Source organism: Canis lupus, chromosome 20 (assembly GCF_048164855.1).
Source record: "Canis lupus baileyi chromosome 20, mCanLup2.hap1, whole genome shotgun sequence".
In the NCBI taxonomy this organism is placed as follows: domain Eukaryota; kingdom Metazoa; phylum Chordata; class Mammalia; order Carnivora; family Canidae; genus Canis; species Canis lupus.
This window is the reverse complement of record NC_132857.1, coordinates 40233533-40256129: the sequence shown is the minus strand read 5'-3', so window position 1 is coordinate 40256129 and position 22597 is coordinate 40233533. Positions and strand designations below refer to the sequence as shown.

General features: G+C 33.9%; 1 protein-coding gene across 1 annotated transcript in view; it reads left to right on the top strand.

Moving 5' to 3' along the window:
• ACTR3 (actin related protein 3) overlaps positions 1-21070 on the top strand; it is a 57955-nt gene extending 36885 nt beyond the window's left edge. The window contains exons 7-12 of the mRNA XM_072788973.1: positions 2827-2970; positions 4898-5071; positions 14780-14872; positions 15070-15195; positions 18481-18564; positions 19836-21070. Coding sequence (XP_072645074.1) covers positions 2827-2970; positions 4898-5071; positions 14780-14872; positions 15070-15195; positions 18481-18564; positions 19836-19931 — 717 coding nt within the window. The 3' untranslated portion in view covers positions 19932-21070. The remainder of the gene's footprint in view (positions 1-2826; positions 2971-4897; positions 5072-14779; positions 14873-15069; positions 15196-18480; positions 18565-19835) is intronic.
• The last annotated feature ends 1527 nt before the right edge of the window (positions 21071-22597 follow it).

The window sequence follows — 22597 nt, the reverse complement described above, 5'->3', positions numbered from 1 at the left end:
TTAAGTGGTTTTAGTTCTCTTAGGGCTGGTATAACAAAATACTGCAGACTGAGTGGCTCAAACAATAGAAAATTAATTTTTTCACAGATGGAGGCAATAAAATCTGAGATGAAGGTGTTGGCAGGGTTGATTATCTAGATGGTCTAATTTTTTCCATTTGTCTGCACATAGTCGTCTTGTGTGTCTGTGTCCCAATCTTTTCTTTTAAGAACATAAGTCATATCAGATTAGGACCCACTCTAATCATCTCATTTTAACTTACCTCTTTAAAGTTTCTGTCTCCAAATACAATCACATTGTGAAGTATTGGGGGATAGCACTTCAACATAAGAATTTTGGGAGAGGTAGGACTTGTCAACTGAGACCAAATCATCATCATTTAAAGAGATTTTGAAAAAGATAAATTTTTTTGTATATATACACTTAACATTTCCAGTGCTTATTTCCTTTGGAAGGTCCAGATTTCCATCTAGCATCATTTTCTTTCTGCCAGAATGATGGCCTTGAGCACTGCCTTAAAAAAGGGGGGGGGAGTGGTGGATTCAATTAATTAATTAATTAATTAATTAATTTTAGAGAGCATGTGGGGGTTGAGGGGGAGGGAGAGAGATGGCCAAGCAGACTCCCACTGAGCCTGGAGCCATCCGTATGGGACCAGTCCTGCAACCCTGAGACCATGACCTGAGCTGAAATCCTGAGCCACCCAGGTGCCCCTGGCCTTTAGCATATATTAGTGTACTGGTCTACTGATTGTGAACTCTTGGATCTTATTTTCATTCTTTGAAAAGGTATTTTACGTTCATTTTTGAAAGGTATTTTTACTTGGTGTAGAATTTTATATGTTGATAGTTTTTTCCTGTTAGTATTTTAAAGATGGACTTCTACTGTCTTTTGGCCTACATTGTTTCTGAAAATAAGTCTGTTGCCAGTGCTATGCTTGTTTCTTTGTGCTATTTCTTGTCTAGCTGTTTTCAAGATTGTGATGTACCTAAATGTGTTCTTTCCTTCCCCCTTCCATTTCTTCTTGGATTTGTTGAGCTTCTTGAATTTATAGCTTTGTAGTTTTTATCATACCTGAAAAGTTTTTCCTGTATTATTTCTAAACATTTTTTTCCCTTCTTTTCCTCCTTATCCTTAGGTACTCCAGTTACATGTCTCTTAAGCTGCATGAAGTTGTCTTACAGTTTTACTAATGCTCTGTTCATTTTTTTCCTGATCTTTTCTTTTTCTGTATCATTTTGAATAGTTCTTTGTCTTCAAGTTCACTTTTTTCTTTATTCTATAATGACATTTACGGTATTTTTTATTTCAGATATTTTATTTTTCTCTAGAGAAGTTTTCTTTGGGTCTTTTTTATGTCTTCCTTTCTCTCTGGCTCACATTTCCATTGATCTTCATCATGTGGAACATATAGTAGTTGTTTTAATGTCCTTGTCTACTAATGCTATTATCTTTGATATTTCTGTTTCTTTCTCTTGATTTTTCCCCCCAGTCAAGGGTTATTTTCTAGTTTCTTTGCTTGCTTATAATTTTTCATTGGGTACTATATGTTCACATTGTTATGTCCTAGATGTGGGGACTTTTAAAAATCTTTTCTGAGGGTCCCCCCCGCCCCCCCCCGGGACATAGTTATTAGGAGTCCATTTGATCCTTTCAGGGGCTCCTTTTAACTGTTATTGAACAAATCCAGAACAATCTTCTGTTTGGTTCTACTTTGTATCCACTCTTGAGGAAATACTCTTCTGGGGATTTTACTCAGTGCCATGTGTTTGAGGTCTTTAAACTCTGGCTAAATGAGAACGTAAACTATTCCCAGCTGTGTGTAAGCTTGGGGATTATTTTTGTTCCTACCTTTCCAGAGGTTCTTCCTCTGGCCTTGATGGTTTCCTAACATGAATGTATGATTACTAGTCAGCTAAGGTGTTACTTTGTACATCTCAGAGCTCTGTGTCAACTGCAGCTCTTTCAGCCATTTTGACTTCCCTGAAATCTAAATTCTGTACCCTCAACTTAATGAAACTATTTGACTCTTCTTGGGCTCACTCTCCTGTTATCACTGTCTGGGAACTCTTCCTAGGCAAATGAGATGGGATGTTTATAGCACTCATCTTATTTGTTTTCCCTTCTCATTGGGAACTTTGCCCTAGTCTGTCTGCCTGTTTAGAGTCTGAAAACTATTTCATTTACTTTGTCCTGTTTTTAAATTTAAGGTGAGAGGATATATATCCAATCCCTAATACTCTGTCATGGATGGATGAGGACATTCTTAATATTCTTCGTTAATGAAATTTAATTTTGTTACATTGTATTTTGTACTTCTGACTCCTGTCAGTACTTTTATGAATTCATTGTATAGAATTTAATTATTTGACATTATGGTACTGCATAGAATGCTTCATTCTTGTGAAATTGCTGCCTACTTCATTAGGAAAAATGAGTTGGTGGATTAATGGTCAAATTTCCTCCAATGCTACCTAAATTGTTTACTGAAGTAATAAAAGATTTTAAAATAATTTCCTATCTGGTCTGCTGTCAAAACATTTAAAACTTCTGAAACTCATTATTTCCATGTTCAGTCATTTCAGGCTTACTTAGAAACTCTTACCAGTAAAAGAATAAGTTGCTGGCCATTCTTGTTCATAATATCTGTACAGTATTACAAATTCTACAATACAGTATTTTGAGGAATAAAGACTAGAAGAATTTTCCTGGGATAAAGCAATACTTGGAAACATAAACACACTAATGAGAAATTAATAGCTATTTAGGTTAATTTTGAAATCCTTGAAAGTTAATTTACCAATTTTCTTTTTTTTTTTTATCTAGGCTGAAGGGTATGTGATTGGCAGCTGTATTAAGCACATTCCGATTGCAGGACGAGATATAACATATTTTATTCAGCAGTTGCTGAGAGACCGAGAAGTAGGAATCCCTCCAGAACAATCCTTGGAAACTGCTAAGGCTGTAAAGGTAAAAAGTAATGAGAGAGTAACTCAGTTAGAAATTAAAATCAAATTTACAACATTAACATGAAAAACTCTCAGGTTAACAATAGTACTTAAACCCTTTGTTTAGCCAGTTATAGATTATTACTCTTAGTTATATATATGTTTTCTCTGTATTTCTTATAAGGAAGTTTTCCAGGATTATCAACCCTGTGTCTGTTATCTCCACATTTCACATTTGAATCAAGAAATGATACCAACTGAGTTTAACTTATATTTTTGTGATTTTTTTTCCCTATAGTACAAATAATTAGTTCACTTCAGAGTCCTTGTATCTCGATTTCTTCATTGGATTCTTTATAGTAATCCTAACGTTTTTAAATCTGTAACAATTGGGCAGCCTGGGTGGCTCAGCGGTTCAGCGCCGCCTTCAGCCCAGGGTATGATCCTGGAGACCCAGGATTGAATCCCACGTTGGGCTCCCTGCCTGGAGTCTGTTTCTCCCTCCTCCTGTGTCTCTGCCTATCTCTCTCTCTGTGTCTCTCATGAATAAATAAATAAAATCTTAAAAAAAAAATCTGTTAAAATTTCTTAATATATATAATTATTTCATTTCACTGTAGAATAGAAGTGCTGTGTTTGGCTCAAGTGATATGGTAAATAGAAGAAAAATGTGAAAGCTATTTAAGATAATTTAATAATTTGTATAAAAGTCTCTGTTAGATCAGCGCTTCATGTAAGCTGTCAAAATACTTAGCATTACTTTTTAAATTTATCATTTACCAACATACCTAAAAAAATTTCAGTGGGTTTCTCAATATGTTTTCAGTATGTGAAAGCAAAACTGCCCCAGCAAAAATAACTTTATTTATTTGTCTATCTTTGCCTGATTATAGAGTTTCTTTCCCTCTTAAAGATTAGGAATGAAAAGGAACTCACAACTTCCTAATAGTAAAGGGATTACAAAATGGCTGCCAAAACCCACCCAAGGGGTGGCATCAAAATTAAATCTGTAAAAAATTAACATGAACGTTACTGTTTCAACATCTTTGGGAAGCCTGTGGAGTTTAAAAAACAAAAGCACCAAGGTTTCGAATCTGTTTTAGAGAATACTGATACTCAGGCTGAATGTCTTTTAAGAATTATTTCCATGAATTCCTACTTCCAAGGTTTGGAGAAAAAGGACCTACAATAACATACAAATTGTCCTTTGTTTTCCACATTTTTTTCTTTTATGTCTTTTGATTATAAGTAATATTTGCATCTATTTGGATTAGAATTCTTGATATACAAAAATCTGTGAAATGTGTGTTTTTCTTTTAAAAAAAATGAGACTTGGATTCAGGAGTTCATAAGTTGCAAATAGAATGTTATAACCCGTGACATTTTTGAATTGAATTTTGATGAAAACTTTTATTTAGGACTTATAACCAGATATGCAACAATTTAGCATTGTAGGTGATACAGTAAAGAACAAGTTTTTATTTTCAGTCTTTTTTTTTTTCTAATTTACATAGACCATATTCAGTTTTGTTCTAGAAAAGTTTTAAGGAATAAAGATCTATATTAATTTGTAGGTTATATTGACTATTATTTATTCTCCAATCCTGTATGTATGTTATATTTTCTCCTCTCTAGAATGCAAACTCCATTACTTAAACAGTATAAAATGCTGAATGATGTTAATGAATGTTTTCATGAAATAACCTTGAGATATAGATTGTCTCTTTAGTTGGTCAAGTCTTAATTTATATATGAAGCCAGGAATTAAGTGTAGGAGATGAGTTGTTGAGTTGTACTAACCATATGCTAATATCCTAACAAAAAATTTTCTTGAACTTAATTTCTTTACAAAGATATTTGTTCTTTTGATTCTTTTGAAAGAAAATGTATCATTCTTTTTTACTGTTCATAAAATGAGGAAATAATAACTCATTTCTTTGTTTTCCTAGGAGCGCTATAGTTATGTCTGCCCAGATTTAGTAAAAGAATTTAACAAATATGACACAGATGGATCAAAGTGGATTAAGCAATATACTGGAATCAATGCTATCTCAAAGAAAGAATTTTCTATTGATGTTGGTTATGAGAGATTCTTGGGACCCGAAATCTTTTTTCATCCAGAGGTAAAATATTTTTTTTTAAAGATGGAATTCTTTTGAAATATTCAGCAGAAATTATCAGTCATCTAGAAGAAATTTAGTAAAGAGTTAATTTAGGGCCTTTCTTTTGTATACTAAAATGCTGTAGTGAGTTATCATTTTTAAGAGGAAATTTTGCCTATGTTGAAATAGGCTAAACAAGTTACTGTTTTTAATACATTTAGAAAACTAAAACTTGTATTTTTAATATTTGTGGCTTATGTGTGTCTTGGAAAGAGGAGAACCTTTAAAACTTATGACCATTAAAATAAAATATTTTGGGAAAAGTTTTAGAACTACCAGTGCCCCCATATAAAATGACCATTAAACCAAGAACCATTAGTTGACTATCATAACAAAATATTTACTAGTAAAATAGTTTTCTGTCTCTTTGAAATGTTAGTAACATACAGGTTTTATTATATAACAAATATGTACTTTTAATAATGAAAAATTCTTCCAATAACTTAGTATAAGAAATTTATTAATAGAATTACTAAATGCCTATTTGATTCTTTGGCATTAAAAATAGTTATTTTACAGTATTATTTAATCATTTAGCAAATAGGGATCCCTGGGTGGCGCAGCGGTTTAGCGCCTGTCTTTGGCCCAGGGCGCGATCCTGGAGACCCGGGATCGAATCCCACGTCGGGCTCCCAGTGCATGGAGCCTGCTTCTCCCTCTGCCTATGTCTCTGCCTCTCTCTCTCTCTCTCTCTCTCTGTGACTATCATAAATAAATAAGAATTAAAAAAAAAAATCATTTAGCAAATAGTAAGTGAATACAATTTTCATGGTCTGAGTTTAAGCGTGGAATATTTAAAGATGAAAAACTATTTTATATTGCTCTTACTGAGCTCAGAGAATAAGGGAGATGAGTTTCTAAACAAGTATAGTTGCTTTAATAAATGCATGGGTTTGCGAAGGGCATAGGAACAAAGAGCATCTAAATCTGCTTGGGAGAACTAGGAATATTTCTTAGAGAAGGTGACAGTTGACCAGAGACTTCAAGGGTGAATAGGTATTTGTCAGGTATGTTAGGGGAGTATATTTCTGGCAGAGCAGATAGGCTGGGTAGAAATCTGGAATAGGAGAGAGCTAAGTAATAAAATTGTAAAGGAAGGGAGCGATGGGAAATGGGTCAGATAGGTATTCATGAGGGACTACTATGCTAGAGAAAGGAGTTTACTGGATTCTGTAGTTGTGCAGAAATCTTTATTGTAAATGACAATTATGTACAGTATTAAAAAGGTCACTCTCACTTTACTGGCTTGGATGGTTTGAAACAGGTATGAATTATGTTGGAAACAGGTGAGTTGGGGATCCCTGGGTGGCTCAGTGGTTTAGTGCCTGCCTTCGGCCCAGGGCGTGATCCTGGAGTCTCGGGATTGAGTCCCACGTTGCGCTCCCTGTGTGGAGCCTGCTTCTCCCTCTGCCTGTGTCTCTGCCTCTCTCTCTCTCTCTCATGAATAAATAAATAAAATCTTAAAAAAAAAAATAAACAGGTGAGTTTATTGCAGTTTCCAGATGAAGGATAAGTAATGTCAGCAGGTCAATTAGAATGAGAAAGAGGTAAGAGAAAAGCAGTGGAATCAACATGACTTCCTGATTAGTTAGATGTGAGAGATAAAGAAAGAATATGAAGCATCTGTGATGATTACCATATGTGTAACTTGAACAACTGGATGTTGTGCTGTCCACTGAAATTAGGAATTCTGAAGGGGAAGAATGAGGGAGATAGAAATAGATGAGTTTATTATGCATCTTTTAAAAAGTTCAAAAAATAGGAGCACCTGGGTGGCTCAGTCAGTTAAGCATCCCACCTCTTGAGTTCGGCTCAGGTTATGATCTCAGGTGGTAAGATCGAGCACTGTATTGGTCTCCACACTGTGTTTGGAACTTGTTTAAGATTCTCTCTCTTCTTCTTGCCCCCCACCTTAAAAAAAGAAATAAATAAAAATTAAAAAGTTCAAAAATGAACACTTAGCTTCTAAGGGTTTTGTATTGGATTGTGCGTACTGGAGTGAGCATAGATGTGAAGTCATCACCATATATAGGCTAAAGGAAGAGATTGGCCAGGGAGAAGATGTGGGATGAGAAGAGGAAGAATTGAGTCCTGTTGAACACCAACACTGTGGATAGAGGAGGAGGAACCCACAAAGATGATTGAAGGATACAGAAGGGGAGAAGCCAAGCCAAGGGAGCGTGCTCACACTGAGAGAAGTGAATGCTTAAGGAGGGAGGTTAAATGGTGGGAGTTGCCACATTGAGGTAATAGGGGAAACTTAGAAGTACTCATGGGTTTTTAGCATCCAGATTATTGGCAGTTTGTTGCATTTGAGAATTGACAGTGTGGACATCCTGGGAGGTGACTCTGAAAGAAAAGCAGCATGGCTACTCAGAACTGTTAAGAAGTCAATTGCAAGAATAAGGCAGAAGTTTTGTCTTTAAGAGGTGTTACTCCAGTGGTAAAGAGTTAAGTATGGGTACAGGAAGATGTGGAGTTGGGAAAGGGTAGAGGAGCAAGCAGGTATTTCAGGAGTTTGTTGTCATAGTGCATAATTTTATTTTTCATGAAGGAGAATTAAGTTGCTGTGTTGGGAGAATGAGTTGAATATAAACTTGAGGGCTGGGAGAAAACCGTAACTTCTATTAGCAGTACTGAGGAGAATTGAGAGGGTGACTGTATTAATGTGTGGACACTATAGAAGTTAGAGACCCAGAACTTTCAGTCCTCTAACTGTGTTTCCTCTCAGACAGTTGTGGGAAAGGAGCAAAGCATTTTAACCAGGCAGAGGTTAGTGTTGGAGCATAGAGAAGAATCGGAATCTGAAAGGCATGATCTACTTAGGGGATAGTGAGGAATAGGGGCAGGGATTGGAGGTCGTAATGAATTGCATATAGTTAGTTGTAAATTGGGAGCAAAGGAGTGAGCACCTGAAAGATAAGGCATTGTGGTCAAACAGGTATATGAGCGTTTTAATACTTTAGACAGCACATTCTTTGCAGTTTTTAAAATAGAAATTAATAAAAAGGATATAGGCACATAGTTTTAAAAGTCAGATAACACTAATAGGCTTAAAACAAAACAGTAGCTCCTCAACCCCCACCCCTACTTTCCCACTCCTTTTGTGTTCTGCAGAGCATTCATTAGCTCTTACTTAGCACTCTTGGTAATTACCTCCACATTTCCAAATATTTGTCCTATTTCTTGACCTATCAATGTAAGTAATTTATCTACTAACTTGTTTTTAGTTTAGTTGATATTTTTCTTAGGCTCTCTTCCCTCAGCCTGTGTGTTATGTTACAGCTATTAACTTAATCATTAGTTTTACAGTATATGTGTGTATAACAGGTATATGATGTTATACCTGTTAATATTTTTTGTTTTTGAGGCAGTATTATTTTTTCTTTTAAAATTGAGCTTTTCCTAAATTTCCGCCTTATTTCTTCATTTGTGTCATTTTCTCTATGTTCATTTATTTTAGTAATTCATTAAGGTTGTAATTAACAGTCTATTTTTTTTTTTTACAAGATCTGGAAGGGATCTTGGAGTCTCACTATTTCTGTATAGATAAATGTAACAATTTTTAAAAAACCCTTGTTTTACTGTTCCTTGGGTGGTTTCTTATACTTTCACATTTGGGACTTTTGAAGGTTCTAGAGGGTGAACAGATTGACTTCTTACTAATATACCCCTCTGGAAACACTTAGGATGTAACATTCCTTTTGTTTGTTTGTTTGTTTTCTAAACAAGATTGAAGTATTTTATTCATTGTTTACTCATCTCCTCTTTTTATCCTTGGACATTTATCCTTCCTTGTAATTTTCCTTTGTCTTTTCAGTAGTGATTTAAGAAGATAGAAAGGTAACCAGGTAGCTGGAAGTCAGGTCACATTTTCCTCTGGGGCCATGTTTATGTGAGCTGCTGAAGTAGAATGAATTAAAGGTCACTGGTTAAGGAACATCAATTGAAGTTAAAATACTGGAGAGAGATATTAAACCTCCAAGTGGAAGATTGGAATTAGAGAATTGCAGAAGATCCAGAACCAGAGTCTTAGATGAATAGGATCATTACTACAAGATAGGTAATAGCATGAGAGATAAGAGATAATCTTGATTTTTAAAGAGAGCATTTGAGTGGAGTACTCTTTACAGAAATCCTCAGCTGATGTGACAGTCTTCAAACCTTGACACATTAGATGCGTAGACTGGGGTGTTTTGGTTGTGTCGTGTTGCTTAGGAAAGGGATAGTTGTCTGAATGTCAGTTTACCTTGTTGCTAATATTTCATATACAATTTTTTTCTCTTAAGTAATCTTTATTATTTGATACACCAAGTTTTCTTCATTTTTTAAAACTTTGGAACGTCTTTTACTCTCTGTAGCATCTTTTCTTTGTAAATGATTTTTTCTGTGAGAAATCCATGTTTTTCTCTTCTTCAGAGTTGTTTTTTAAAATCAGTTATGCATATGCACATTGTAAAAGTCCTCGTTATTGAAATTCTAACAAAAACTAGAAGTGTCCTGCATACCCCTCTCCCTCCCTCCCTCCCTCCCTCCCTCCCTCTCTCTCTCTCTCTCTCTCTCTCTTTTTTCCCCAGAGGTAAGCACTTCAACCTTTTTTAAGTTTATTCTTTTGGTGATTGCCTCCATAGCTACAAATTGCTTTGGTTGCATTACAATTTCAAGTTTTTTCAATTTTAGGCATTTTCTATCAATTTCCAGCAATAGAAGAAGAGGATTGCTTTTTCTTCTTTTCCTTTTTTGCCATGACAAATAGTACCCTTCCATACCTTTTTGTCCCAATAGTTACATTATAAATTCAGTTAGGTAAACATTTCAGTTCTTAATTTTTGTGAACACAAATTTTAAACAGATCTAAGTCATGCAGTTTACTGTGAAATATTTTCCTATCCTATATTTTGTTTTCCATGGAAAACAATAACTTGTTTGTTTAGTTTTAAAATAATGATCCTTAATTCACCTCTGAACTCTACCCACCAGTTTTGAACTGCCTTCTCAAGGATATTCAGATGCAAAGGGCTTTATCATCAATTTACTTTTCCAGAGCATGTATTACATCCCAATCTGAACCTGTTTCCTTCTGCACTTGGTACAGAGTTGTCATATTCCTTCACCATCATTGTGAGGATTCCTATTGTCTCTCACTTAACACCCTCTTTCCTCTATCCCATATCTTCTCTTTCTTTATTTTGGTGGAGATCATTTCCCATTGGGGTTCCTTATAAAAAGGGCAATAAAGGATGAAAATTTCAAGATCTTGCATGCCTGAAAATGTATTCATTTTATCTTCATACTTGTCTGATAATTTGGGTATAGAATTCTAGATTGTAAATAATTTTTTGTCAGCATTTTGAAGCCTTAGCTCAGTTGCTTCCCTCTATCACTTGAAGTAAAAACTGTTCTGATTTCTAAATTTTATATAGGACCTACTTTTTTTCTTTCCAGATATTGATAGATTGTCCCTTTGTTCCCTCAACATTATGATACGCTATTTTCTCTTCTAGTTGCACTTGGTCCTTTGGTTCTACTCTCTAGGTGATTTCTTCAGTTTTACCTTCTGAACCTTCTAATGAATTCATTTCTGGTAATGTATCTAATTTTCATGGGTTTCCCTTACATCTGCTATAGACTTCTTTAGTTGGGATCTGTGACTCTGAGAGCTTTTTTCACAGTCTTTCAACCAGTGTTCTTTCCTGTCCTTCTTCTGCCTCACTTTGAGTGCTAATAGGTACAGCCAGTTCTTTGTGAGGTGGGGGTGGGGGGCACGATTTGCTGGTGATAGAAAATAGCCTTATTCTTGGCTTTCCCTAGTGATGACTTACTAAGTGTTTTGGAGGGAGTGCATGGTCTTGTCCATCTGCTTTTCAGATTCTGGTTTGCCAAATTTTGGTGCTGTTTCTTCTTGTTCTGTTCTCTCCATACATTTGGGATTATGCCTTTTTAAAAAATTCTCTTCATTGGTGCTTTTAGTAGAGAGAACGAGATGAGTTATGTGTGCTCAGTTCACTATGTTTTTCCAGAATAGCTTTTTTTTTTGTATCATATGAACTGTGTCACTTCCCAAGTGAATCTTAAGATTCTCTTTTCTGTAGTTCTAGATATTTCTATGTCAGAGTTCCTCTGTCATTTGAAAAGATGCATTCTTTTGTTTTGGCTTGATGAAAGCGTAGGTATCTAAACTTGGACACTGAAGATAAATTGTATGAAAGAGCAAGGATATTTATTTTTTGAATTGCTAAATTTATCACAAATGCTTGAAAGAAATTTTTAGGAATGAGCTTGGCACTTTGAAATTTTTTTTTTTAAGGAAATTAAAAATTTTTTGACAAAGCTATTTGAACTGCTTTGTTTACTTAGGTGTAGTGTAGTCTCTATACATTTTTTGGAAGAGAAAAGATCCTCCTCCCTTGATAGCCACTTGTGGTAGTATTAAGACATGATCAGAGAACAGTTGAGGCAGGATTAATCCTTTTGCTGAAAATGAAAACAAAAGGCCCCAAAATATTTTTAGTGGGACCCTAAGTTAAGCATAGTCAAATATTAAATAACCTACAACAATTTTTACTCATTTCTTTCATTTGTTTGTTACTAAATATCCATTATTTGCTTCTTCACTACATATTATTTACTTATCTCACCTGGGATTCTATATAGCACAATAGTCCCTGAGCTTTTTGTAAAGATGTATTCAAATGCGACTTCGTTTGTTTCTAAACTAGTATATCTGTGGGTAGATCCAGATAATGTGATGTGAATATTTAAAGTTGTATAAATTCTTTCTTTTGTATGTTCTTGATTAAAAATTGCTGTGAGAAGGGCATGGCACAAGATTGAATGAATGACCATATTCCTGCCTTTTACTTGCTCTTGTTATAGTGATAAACTGCTTTTAAAGTTTAGAGAAAGAATTACGGGAGGGTTACTCTCTTGAGCATACCCACTCCTCTGTCTGTGTGTTTATTGTTCAGGTAAATACTGAAGGTTTATAAGGACAATGTAGAGAATTTGTAAGTTCTGTATTAATAAGTTGGTAAGATATTAAGATATTATAGAACATACTTTCTATCAAATTGTTAGTGTTCTCCGTCTGTATTTTGGGGATTAGATCTCATGACAGGGTCTCAGGTTGAAGTATCATTATAGGATCATAGAAGCAAGTTTTGAGAACTTAAGTTTCCTTAGAAATTTCATAGTCGAGGGACACCTGGGTGGCTCAGCGGTTGTTGAGCATCTGCCTTTGTCCCACGGCGTGATCCCAGATCCCACAACAGGCTCCTTTAGGGAGCCTGTTTCTCCCTCAGCCTGACTCTGCCTCTCTCTCTTGCTGTCTCTCGTGAATAAATAAATAAAAGTCTTTAAAAAAAAAAAAAGAAATTTCATAGTCTAAAACCTAGAGAGTTTCTACAGATCACAAAATTTTCAGTATTCCAATTCTGTTGCTCATTTTAGTTAATTGTAGACTGAGCTATCCCTGCCTGTAAACTAAGTTTGTCTATAAATGGCATACAGAGCCAGCCAAATTGAGATATACTCTCCCATTTTTCCACAGAAATACAACATATGGAATATCTCTGATGGGTAGAACAAATAGTCTATAGGTTGGGTTCTCAAGGTTCAGTATGAACCACATTTCTATACTCACTCTTAGGTATTCATTGTTCCTAGGGATTCTGTAACCCTGTGAAGGTTTCTTATGTATGTATACTCATCAGCATGTTTCAAAAAGATAGATGTTGACTGCCATTTTTTTTCTCTTACTATGATCATAGAAGTGAGTAGAATCTTTGTTATGGATATTTTACCTTATCTGAATTAAAATATTCTGTCATTATGTTTCATCATTTAAGTAACTTTAAATCTCTTTTCATTGTACGCCCAGACTCTAAATAACTTCAAACTAATTTTAAAAACTGGAAAAAATTAACACTTGCCTAATAGTTATCAGTCAAGTTATAGAATCAGTTTAACCAAGAAAGGAATGTTGTCTCTCCCATTAAACAATCTAATGGTGAATATGGGAGGCCAGGAGACATGGTTGGCAACTCATTTTCTAGACAGTTACTTTAAATTTTATACATTTCAATAAAATTAGACTTGTTTATTTTGACAAATTAGAGCTAAATTTTGACCTTTTATTTTTAGCTAGGAAAAATACCACCTACCATTTCCTTTCCAATTTTAAAGAGTAATACATGGCCACTTTTGAAAATCAGACCTTTGTTTCAGAATACAAGTTTAATGAGATCTAGTATTTAAAAACTGTTTGTATTTTATAGTTCCTCTCAGGAAATATACAGTATGATTTTGGGGGGCCACGGGCATGCATATAAAAATAAATGATGGGGAAGAAAGTAAACCTTCCTCAATATTATATCTCCTTGTATATTTCTCCTTTGTCTGTTGTATATAAAAATTAAGTTTCTAAAAATTTATTAAACTCATTCTTTTTCCGTAATAAATTGCTAAACTGCTTTCCATCTCAAACCTACCTATCCAATCTGTAAAAAATTCTGAAAAGTTTTGTGTAATCACATGTACCTTCCATTGCAGACAAATACATACTAATAATTTAATATTTATCATATTGAAATCTTATTTTGAGGAATAAAATATTACAAAAAGAGTACCTTAACCTTCCTCAGACCTTTTCCTTTCTCTTGGTTTCCATCCGTTTTTTTTCCCTTCTGAAGGTAGTTGCTGTCATAAATTTAGTGTATACCCAGCTCGTGTTTTTAACTGTGCATGTATTCACAAAAACATATTTTTAAAGGATTTACATACTTGGGGTCATTCAAGTTTTTTTGAAGTTCCTTTTTAAAAAATGAATTTTGCTTTTGAGTGTCAGCTATTTAGAAATAATTTATGACATATCATCATGAAAATATACAATTTATTCTCAATATTCACAGTGTAGATGTTCTATGAAGTTGCTGTGAATGCTGAATTAGTGAATGTTGAACCATTGTTGATAGGGGGAAATGCAAGGTTAGGTTCTGTGAGTCTTACATTATAGCACTTCTGTCAACATACAAAAGTTTCTTATCAAAGAACCGTTTTGTGTTTCTGTCTAAAAATACACTATTTAATATATATTGTTTATTCATTAGCATTGATCCCAAGGCCAATAGCAGCACTGTAACTCATGCCTGAATGAAGCTTATCCAAAACTATATTTTCTCCATGCCCTATATCACAGCCTTAAGCTTAGGAATCATAAATAGCACTTTGGGACTACTATGGTTAAGGACCATTTAAATAGCAGAGTCACCGTCAAAAATATGGAAACTGTGGCACTAAACAGATCATGAGAAGAATAGAGTATAAAAGCTGAAATGAGAAGAATGAACATTTCCTTATTTGACCTCAACTACGAATGTGTTGATCCACTCAGATTTTCAGAGCTTTGCTTATGTGCATGCCTACAGATTTTTACCATCTTATAGTATATGTGTGGTTTTACCTTTGCTATCTGATGTTTATGAAATGTTATATATCATCATTACTGTAATTTGATTTCTTCTGAAATCTCTGAATTTAGTCTTTAATTCTGAGTTAGAGACCAGAATTTGTTTTTGTTTTTAAATTGAAAACTTTTTTAGTTTTTTATTGTGATATTACGTTAGTAGTGACCTAATCTCTATCATATATCCACCTTTACTTACCTTTCAGTTTGCTAATCCAGACTTTACTCAACCTATCTCAGAAGTTGTAGATGAAGTAATTCAGAATTGTCCTATTGATGTCAGACGTCCTCTCTACAAGGTCAGTATTTACATCAACATTGTTGAAGGTCATCTCTAAAAAACTTCTTTTTTCTGTCCATTGTTGAGTATTAAATTTAAAAATGCTCTCTTCAAAAGGTTATGATAGGATTTTAGTACTGTTTCTTATGTCTTTGAAAATTTTCTCTTTCTTTAAAAATAAAAGTCATACTTACTTATTTTTCTCCACCAATGTAGAATATTGTCCTCTCTGGAGGTTCAACCATGTTCAGGGACTTTGGACGTCGCTTACAACGAGATTTGAAAAGAACCGTAGATGCCAGACTGAAATTAAGTGAGGAATTGAGTGGTGGCAGATTGAAGGTTGGTTTTCTGTTATTGGTGGAAGGTTGAGGGTGCTTTGATTATTGTAATGGGGGTGGGAAATGTGTGCCAACTTTTGCTCTTTTATTTAGGAAAGTAAGAGGACTTCTATCAGGCTTTCTAAAGGAAAGTAATTGATTATTAAGATCTTATTTTAAGAAATGAAATATTACAAAAATAGTACCTTATCTTCCTCAGACCATTTCCTTTCTCTGTTTGGTTTCCATCCTTTCTTTTTCCTCCTGAGGGTAGTTGCTGTCATAAATTTAATGTACATCCGGTTCATGTTTTTTAACTGTGCATGTATTCACAAACACATATAGTTTTAAAGGACTTACATATATGTAATCATTTAAGAATATCTATGATATTCTTTTTTTTTTTTTTTAAATTTTTATTTATTTATGATAGTCACACACAGAGAGAGAGAGGCAGAGACACAGGCAGAGGGAGAAGCAGGCTCCATGCACCAGGAGCCCAACGTGGGATTCGATCCTGGGTCTCCAGGATCGCGCCCTGGGCCAAAGGCAGGCGCCAAACCGCTGCGCCACCCAGGGATCCCTATCTATGATATTCTTGGTCATCTGATTCCTTTAGGATCTTACCAGTATTTCTGGAAAATATTCTTAGTCTGTGTGAATGACAGTTTTTCATACCTCTTTCACAGATACAATATATAGAGAAGAATTCCTATTATTATTATTATATATTATATATCTGTATTATTCCTAATATTTCTTCAGGAATAGTATTAGACATCCACACAATTTTAAATACTCCTATAGTAGTACAACAAAATCGAGTTGAGAGAGAAGCTGATCTTGTGGGGTCAAGCCTGCTTGCATAGACTCACTCTAGCCTCCCCCACAACAGCCTCATAGTGTGAAATCAGATTGGTGGTTTAGCAGAAATAACTTTTCTTTTACATGTCCTGGAATTCAGATATGCTGTCAAAATAAAAATTAATTTTAAATTCTTAAATGTCTGCTGTCTATATTTATGAGACAGATTTTAAGTAAATGTTATGTTTCATCCTTATTCAATGCAGAATGTTGAAGCAAAACATTGATTTAGAGGATACGTTGCTAAATAAAAACACATTTTATTCAACTTGGAAAATTATCAAGAATGAGGGTTTCATCTGAGACTGTTAGTCATTCAAAATTACTTAAAAGTAAAATACATCCTCTAGAGTTTGCTGCTTGTTTAGAAATTGCATGACAGCTGACTGTTTTCAGCTTCTAAATTTTGATTATCTTAAACTTATCCCTTGGAGTGCAGTAAAAAAGTATGTTTAAGTAGTTGCTTAGTTTGTAGTGGACTCATTTATAGATACATGAAATGAAACACACTGTTTTTGAATGTAGTATTTTAGTAAAGTAAAAATTTAACATTTTTAGGATTCTTGTACATTTCAAAATAAGAAATAAAATTTTTTTTTTGCTCAGTGATGTCAGCACCATACTGACATTAATGATAAGAGAAAAAGATCTTTATGTGTAATAAGAATTCTATGGGAAGATAACTTTCAAACTATGCATCTATCTTGTTTCTTATCAAACTTTCAACCACTGTTCTTTTAATAATAAATTTATTTTTTATTGGTGTTCAATTTGCCCATACAGAACAACACCCAGTGCTCATCCCGTCAAGTGCCCCCCTAAGTGCCTGCCACCCACTCACCCCCACCCCCCGCCCTCCTCCCCTTCCACCACCCCCAGTTTGATCCCAGAGTTAGGAGTCTTTATGTTCTGTCTCCCTTTCTGATATTTCCCACCCACTTCTTCTCCCTTCCCTTCTATTCCCTTTCACTATTATTTATATTCCCCAAATGAATGAGACCATATAATGTTTGTCCTTCTCCGATTGACTTATTTCACTCAGCATAATACCCTCCAGTTCCATCCACGTTGAAGCAAATGGTTCAACCACTGTTTTTAACAGGCACTTTTTTTTTCCTAAAATAGTTACCATTATGTGATAGTTGCCAACTGGTATTTTGCAAATGCTGTTTATTCCTTCTATTTCTTTAGTGTTATTTTACTTTAAGGAAGAGTTTTCCTTTCTTATTCATTCAGTAATACCTCTGTAAAAACCTGATTTCTCATATTATTCTTTAGGCTCATTAATTCTTTAGATTCATTAATATCTTTGTGATATTGTGTCAACATAATCATTAATACTATTAATATATTCAATTTTGATGCTTAGAATTTCTCAGATTTGTCTCCTGAGAGCCATTAAAAGTGACTTTTTGTCCTTTTGATGTGGCCCTAGGAATCTTTAGGCTCTTTGCTACTCTTTGACATGGCAAAATAATTCAGATTCATCTTGTACTTTCCATTCTCCAATATTAGAATCAGCTATTTTTTTTCCCCCTGAGGCACCCTTGTTCCTTTTAGTGGAAAATGCTATTAAGGAACAAAATTTTGGGCACTAGGTATGTTCATTATTACTGAGGCTTACCGCCTCAGGCCTTCTTGAGAGTCAGAACTAGGATGTTTTTGTATGCATGCATAGACACACTCCTCTATATCTAGTTTTGTATATACATAAATTAAAGACTCTTAATAGTGATACTACTGGTTCCAGAATACCAGTTCATTGTAGCCTTCCACTTTTCCATATTTGTAATGCTATTCTGTGACAGAAATTTGACTTCCATTATCTACAGTATATTTCTGTTTTTCTTGAACTGGAATATGTATATAGTACTTTCTGAATTGTTAATCCATACCACTGTGAGAAATATACTAACTGGAGTTCAATATTTACTTAATTTTTATCTTTTAAAAAAAATTAAAAAATAGTTATTTATTTTAGAGGCAGATAGAGAAGTTGGGGTGGGGCAGGGGGAGAGCGAGAGAGAGTCCTAAATGGACTCTACAATGAGCACGGAGGCTGAGGTGTGGCTAGATACCATGACCTGAGCAGAAATCAAGAGTCAGAGGCTTAACCCACTGCACCACCTACATGCCCCTACTTAGCTTTTATCTTAAGACCGGGGGTATAGTCTAGTAAGTACTGTGTTTACAAGTTACTTGGGTTAGTCCTTTTTCCCACCTCAGTGTGGTGGTTCCTTTTTTTTTTTTTTTTTAAATAAAATTAGCTTAATTTGTTTCTCTTGTTTTCTTTATGTGCATCCTGCCTCTTTTAAAGTTCTAATTTACTTTTTTTTTTGAATATGTGAAACATTCCATTTTCAAGTATATACATTTAAGTTAAATGATACAGAAATTGTTATTTGAATTTACTGTTGAAATGCTCTTACTATGTTATTTTTAGCCAAAACCTATTGATGTACAAGTCATTACACATCACATGCAGCGATATGCAGTTTGGTTTGGAGGATCGATGCTGGCTTCCACGGTGAGATAAAGCTTACATTTAAAATTTGATTTTTTTCTTCCCAGATAAAATAATTCACCAGTACTTCTACCATTTAGAAGAACAAGGGAAATTTCTTTAAATTGTATCTGTATTTACCATGAGAAAGTTTTAAAATTGGATACGTATATATGTGCATAGTATTTTAAAAAGTAGAAGTTATTTCAATTTTATTTATTTTTTGATTGCTGGACAGTTTAGAGTGAGCATTTAGAGTTTTAAAATTTATCTGTAGGGAAAATTCTTTCAATCTTGTGATGATACAGATATCAGAAAGTCATAGTTTTTTCTGTGCAAATATTTAAAAACATTAAGATCATTGCATAGGGAGTTTGATGTTCAAAGTTTAGTAAAGTGAATTGTTCTAAGAGCCCTCTCCCCAAACCAGAACATCTTAAAACCCTTTAAAAAGAGTATTAAACCTATTAAATATCAGTGCTTTATCCTGGAAATAAGATGAAGGAGCTTTTATCTGAATTGTTGAAAATTGTACAAACTTATATTTTTAAAACCATTGAAAAATAGGAGGTAAAAGCTATTTTCTTCCTTAGTTTTCATCTTCCATTTGTGCCAAATAACCTAATGAGTTTGTAAATTTGCTTCTTGAGAGAGAAGTTAACAGAGAGAGCAAGCCTATGTCTATACCTTGAGTGAGGAAGGCAAGTTAATTTAGAAGTTTTTGTATATGACTAAGAGGAGTTTATATTTTATTTTAAGAATTTTATTTATTAGAGAGTGCACATGGGGAGGGAGTGAGGGAGCAGAGGTAAAAGGAGAGAGACTCTGAAGCAGACTTCTCAGCACTCAGCAGAGTGTCTGACATGGGCTTGATCCCATGACCCTGAAATCATTGACCTGAGCCTAAAGAATTGGACACTTAAGTGACTCCACCACTCAGGTGCCCCTTATCTATATTTTAGATTACTGCTACTTTTTTGAAGTATTGATTTATTATACAGTGTGGTTGGGAAAACCTCAGCAGAATAGTCTGAGGTGCTGAGAATCAGTTTTCAATCCTCAGAATCATGCTGAAGTAGGGTGATGTGTGTTAGGACATGTGTTAAATGCTATTTTTAATTTCTGATAAAGATTTACAGCTGATTTAAGTCGTGGTTGCTAGAATTTTTAAGCTTTGTTCAAATACTGAGGTGGGCTAATAATATACATTTTAGATTTAGCAAATCTATTTTTTAAAGCATATCAAGAGGTGGCATGTTTTTGACCTTTATAAAAATACATGTTTTTATTTTCAGCCTGAGTTCTACCAAGTGTGCCACACCAAAAAGGATTATGAAGAAATTGGACCTAGCATTTGTCGTCACAATCCAGTGTTTGGAGTCATGTCGTAAAATTGATTTCATAATTATTGGGGTTAGGGAGGTGGGGAAGAAATAATCTTTCTGATTACCTGTTTTGTCTGGATGGCTGGTTTTGAGGTTTTAAACCTGACTTGAAATAAGAAGACCAAACATAATTATACAGGAATATTTTAATAAGTATATCAACATGTGAATGTAGAGGAGAGCCAAAATGATTTAAGTGTTTTTCTTTAGACTGAATATTTGAAACTTATGTGTAACAAAAAGAAGTGGGTTTTAGTTCTTTCTGTGCCCTAATATTTTGTATATTATTGAATTATCCAAGATTTGATGGGATTTATCGGTATGTAGATAGCTCTATAATGCTTGAGTTGTACACTTCCAAGTGTGCAATGCAAGAGCTTGTTTATATTTCATACTTTTTATACTTTGAGGAAAAAGTCAAAGAAAAACTAGTATTTGAGGAAAAACAAGTGACCAAGTAAAGGATAAATTAAAAAAAAAAAAAAAACAGCCTCATGAGGCTTGGCGTACACACACACTCATGGGATTCCAGTTATTACAAATGGCTTCCACCCCCCTGTACCCCCAATGGTTTTCTTTGCAAGTGCTTTTGGAACTAAGAAGCTAGTATCCTGGATTAACTGATGCCCGCTAGTGCTTCTGATTACTCGAATCCTGTTTCTTGCTTTAAAGGAAAAGTAAAGACAAGACTGTTGGACCAATACTGCAGTTCTGTAGTGTCATTTCTTATTAAAAATAAATAATTTGATTACCAAAATTGGTATATTTAAAGCCTAACACCATTCTAATAAAGGCACAAATTTCTTTTTAATACTTGTTTCAAGCTCTTCAATCTCTTTATAAGTTAACTAATCTATTTTCTTCAAACCTCTGCAATAGTTCTTTAAAATCACAACAGTTGGTTAGCAAGCTGACTTTTTTATGTGCTCTAAACAAATAATTGTGAACTTTTAATATGTTGACTGCTTTCATTTTGATAACTGGATCTCCATTTGATATTTTCATTTGTATAACTCATTTGCAGCCTGAAAATTTTTTTAGTGCCAGTCCCTGACATATCATGGAAAGTTAATTTTCTTTGCATTTTAAAATATCTGGATCATGAAGAAAAAGTGATGAAAATAAATTAAAACTGAATTACCTTTCCTAATGTTTTTTTTTTTTTTTCTTTTTAGAAGCAGTGTCATTCTACTTTGTGTTTATGTATTTTATATGATTTCTATTTCTGTCGGATTCATTGAAATCTCTATAATGTGTATGGTAGAAAATATCTTATGAACTTGAAATTTTACCAGTTATTTATAGAAGAATAAAATAGAAGATGTTTTATAGGCTTTTTAGAACTTGAGCATTAATACCATTGAACACTCAAACTTCATTATCCATGAAAATACACATAGGATTAGTATACTTCTATCTAAATGTTAAAGAACAAAGTGTCTTTGTTGTATTTAATATAAAGATAGAATTGGGAAGTAAACTTTAGATTTTATTTAGAATGAAACAGGATACTTAAAATTATATTAATCATTTCTGTGAAACTTTGAGTGTGGAACTAAAGAACAAAGTATATGTCCTCTGGTAGTGCTGGTATCAAAGATTTTTTTTTTCCCACTTGAAAAAGTAGTTCATGAACATGTAAAAAAGAAAACAATAAAACTATTCAAACAGTACCAAAGAGTAGGTAGTGAAAATAGGTTTCTTTTTCACTCTAGCTTGTCTTATTTTCTCATTAAAATTAGAAATGTCTTTGTGTCCTTGTAGTTTTCTGTGTATATAGAAAGAAGTATGGCTCCCTTATTTTAACGCAAATTGGAATTTGCTACATACTCTGTTCTTCATTGTGCTTTTTCAAAGATCTTTTGATACAGAACTAAATCGATAAACGTTAAAGATTTCATCCTCCTGGTCCAATAAAGTATATTAGCATTGCCTTAAAATTTCCACCTAGTATTTTTAAATAAATATTAATGAATAAGCTCAAAGATATGTTTACAGAGCCATAGATTACAGTCTCCTGCATACTTACGTAAAGATGTTAACTGTTTGATAGAAAAATGTGAAAGTCAAAAATTTTCCTTTAAACTGACATGTGTTTAGGGAAACAAGACTCAAACCTTTCCTGTATGTTTCTTGCTAGCCCTTTTGCTCTGCTTTTATAGGACTGAGCTATATATAATATGATAGAAACAGTGCTCTTATTTCTTTGTCTTTCCCATTACTGTACATGATTTTTCAACTTACAGCACCTTTGGTTGTATATGTGTAGACGCTGGCCAGGATGAATTTAGATTTGTAACATTGATTCGATGTCAGATTACATAAGCATGGTGCATTGGAAAAACAACAAAATGAGACCAGTGATTGAAAGTTTTATTCTGGTTCTACAAATGATACAACTCCTTCAACTTAAATTTTTTGTTGTTACTGTTAAAATGTGAAAGATATATTTGTATAATCGTAGACAAAGTCTTTGAACTTTTTGGATCTTAATTAAATTTACTTAGAAGGTGGTAGTATCTGGATTAACTGCAGTTTTTATGATTTGTGAGAATTGATTCATTTGTGATAAAGTTCTTTGATGTCTCCATTTTTAATAGGGCTTTGATCAATTGGGAAATATTAATGGACAGAAATAAAGTAGATGATGGTTATCTAACTTGCATACTCTT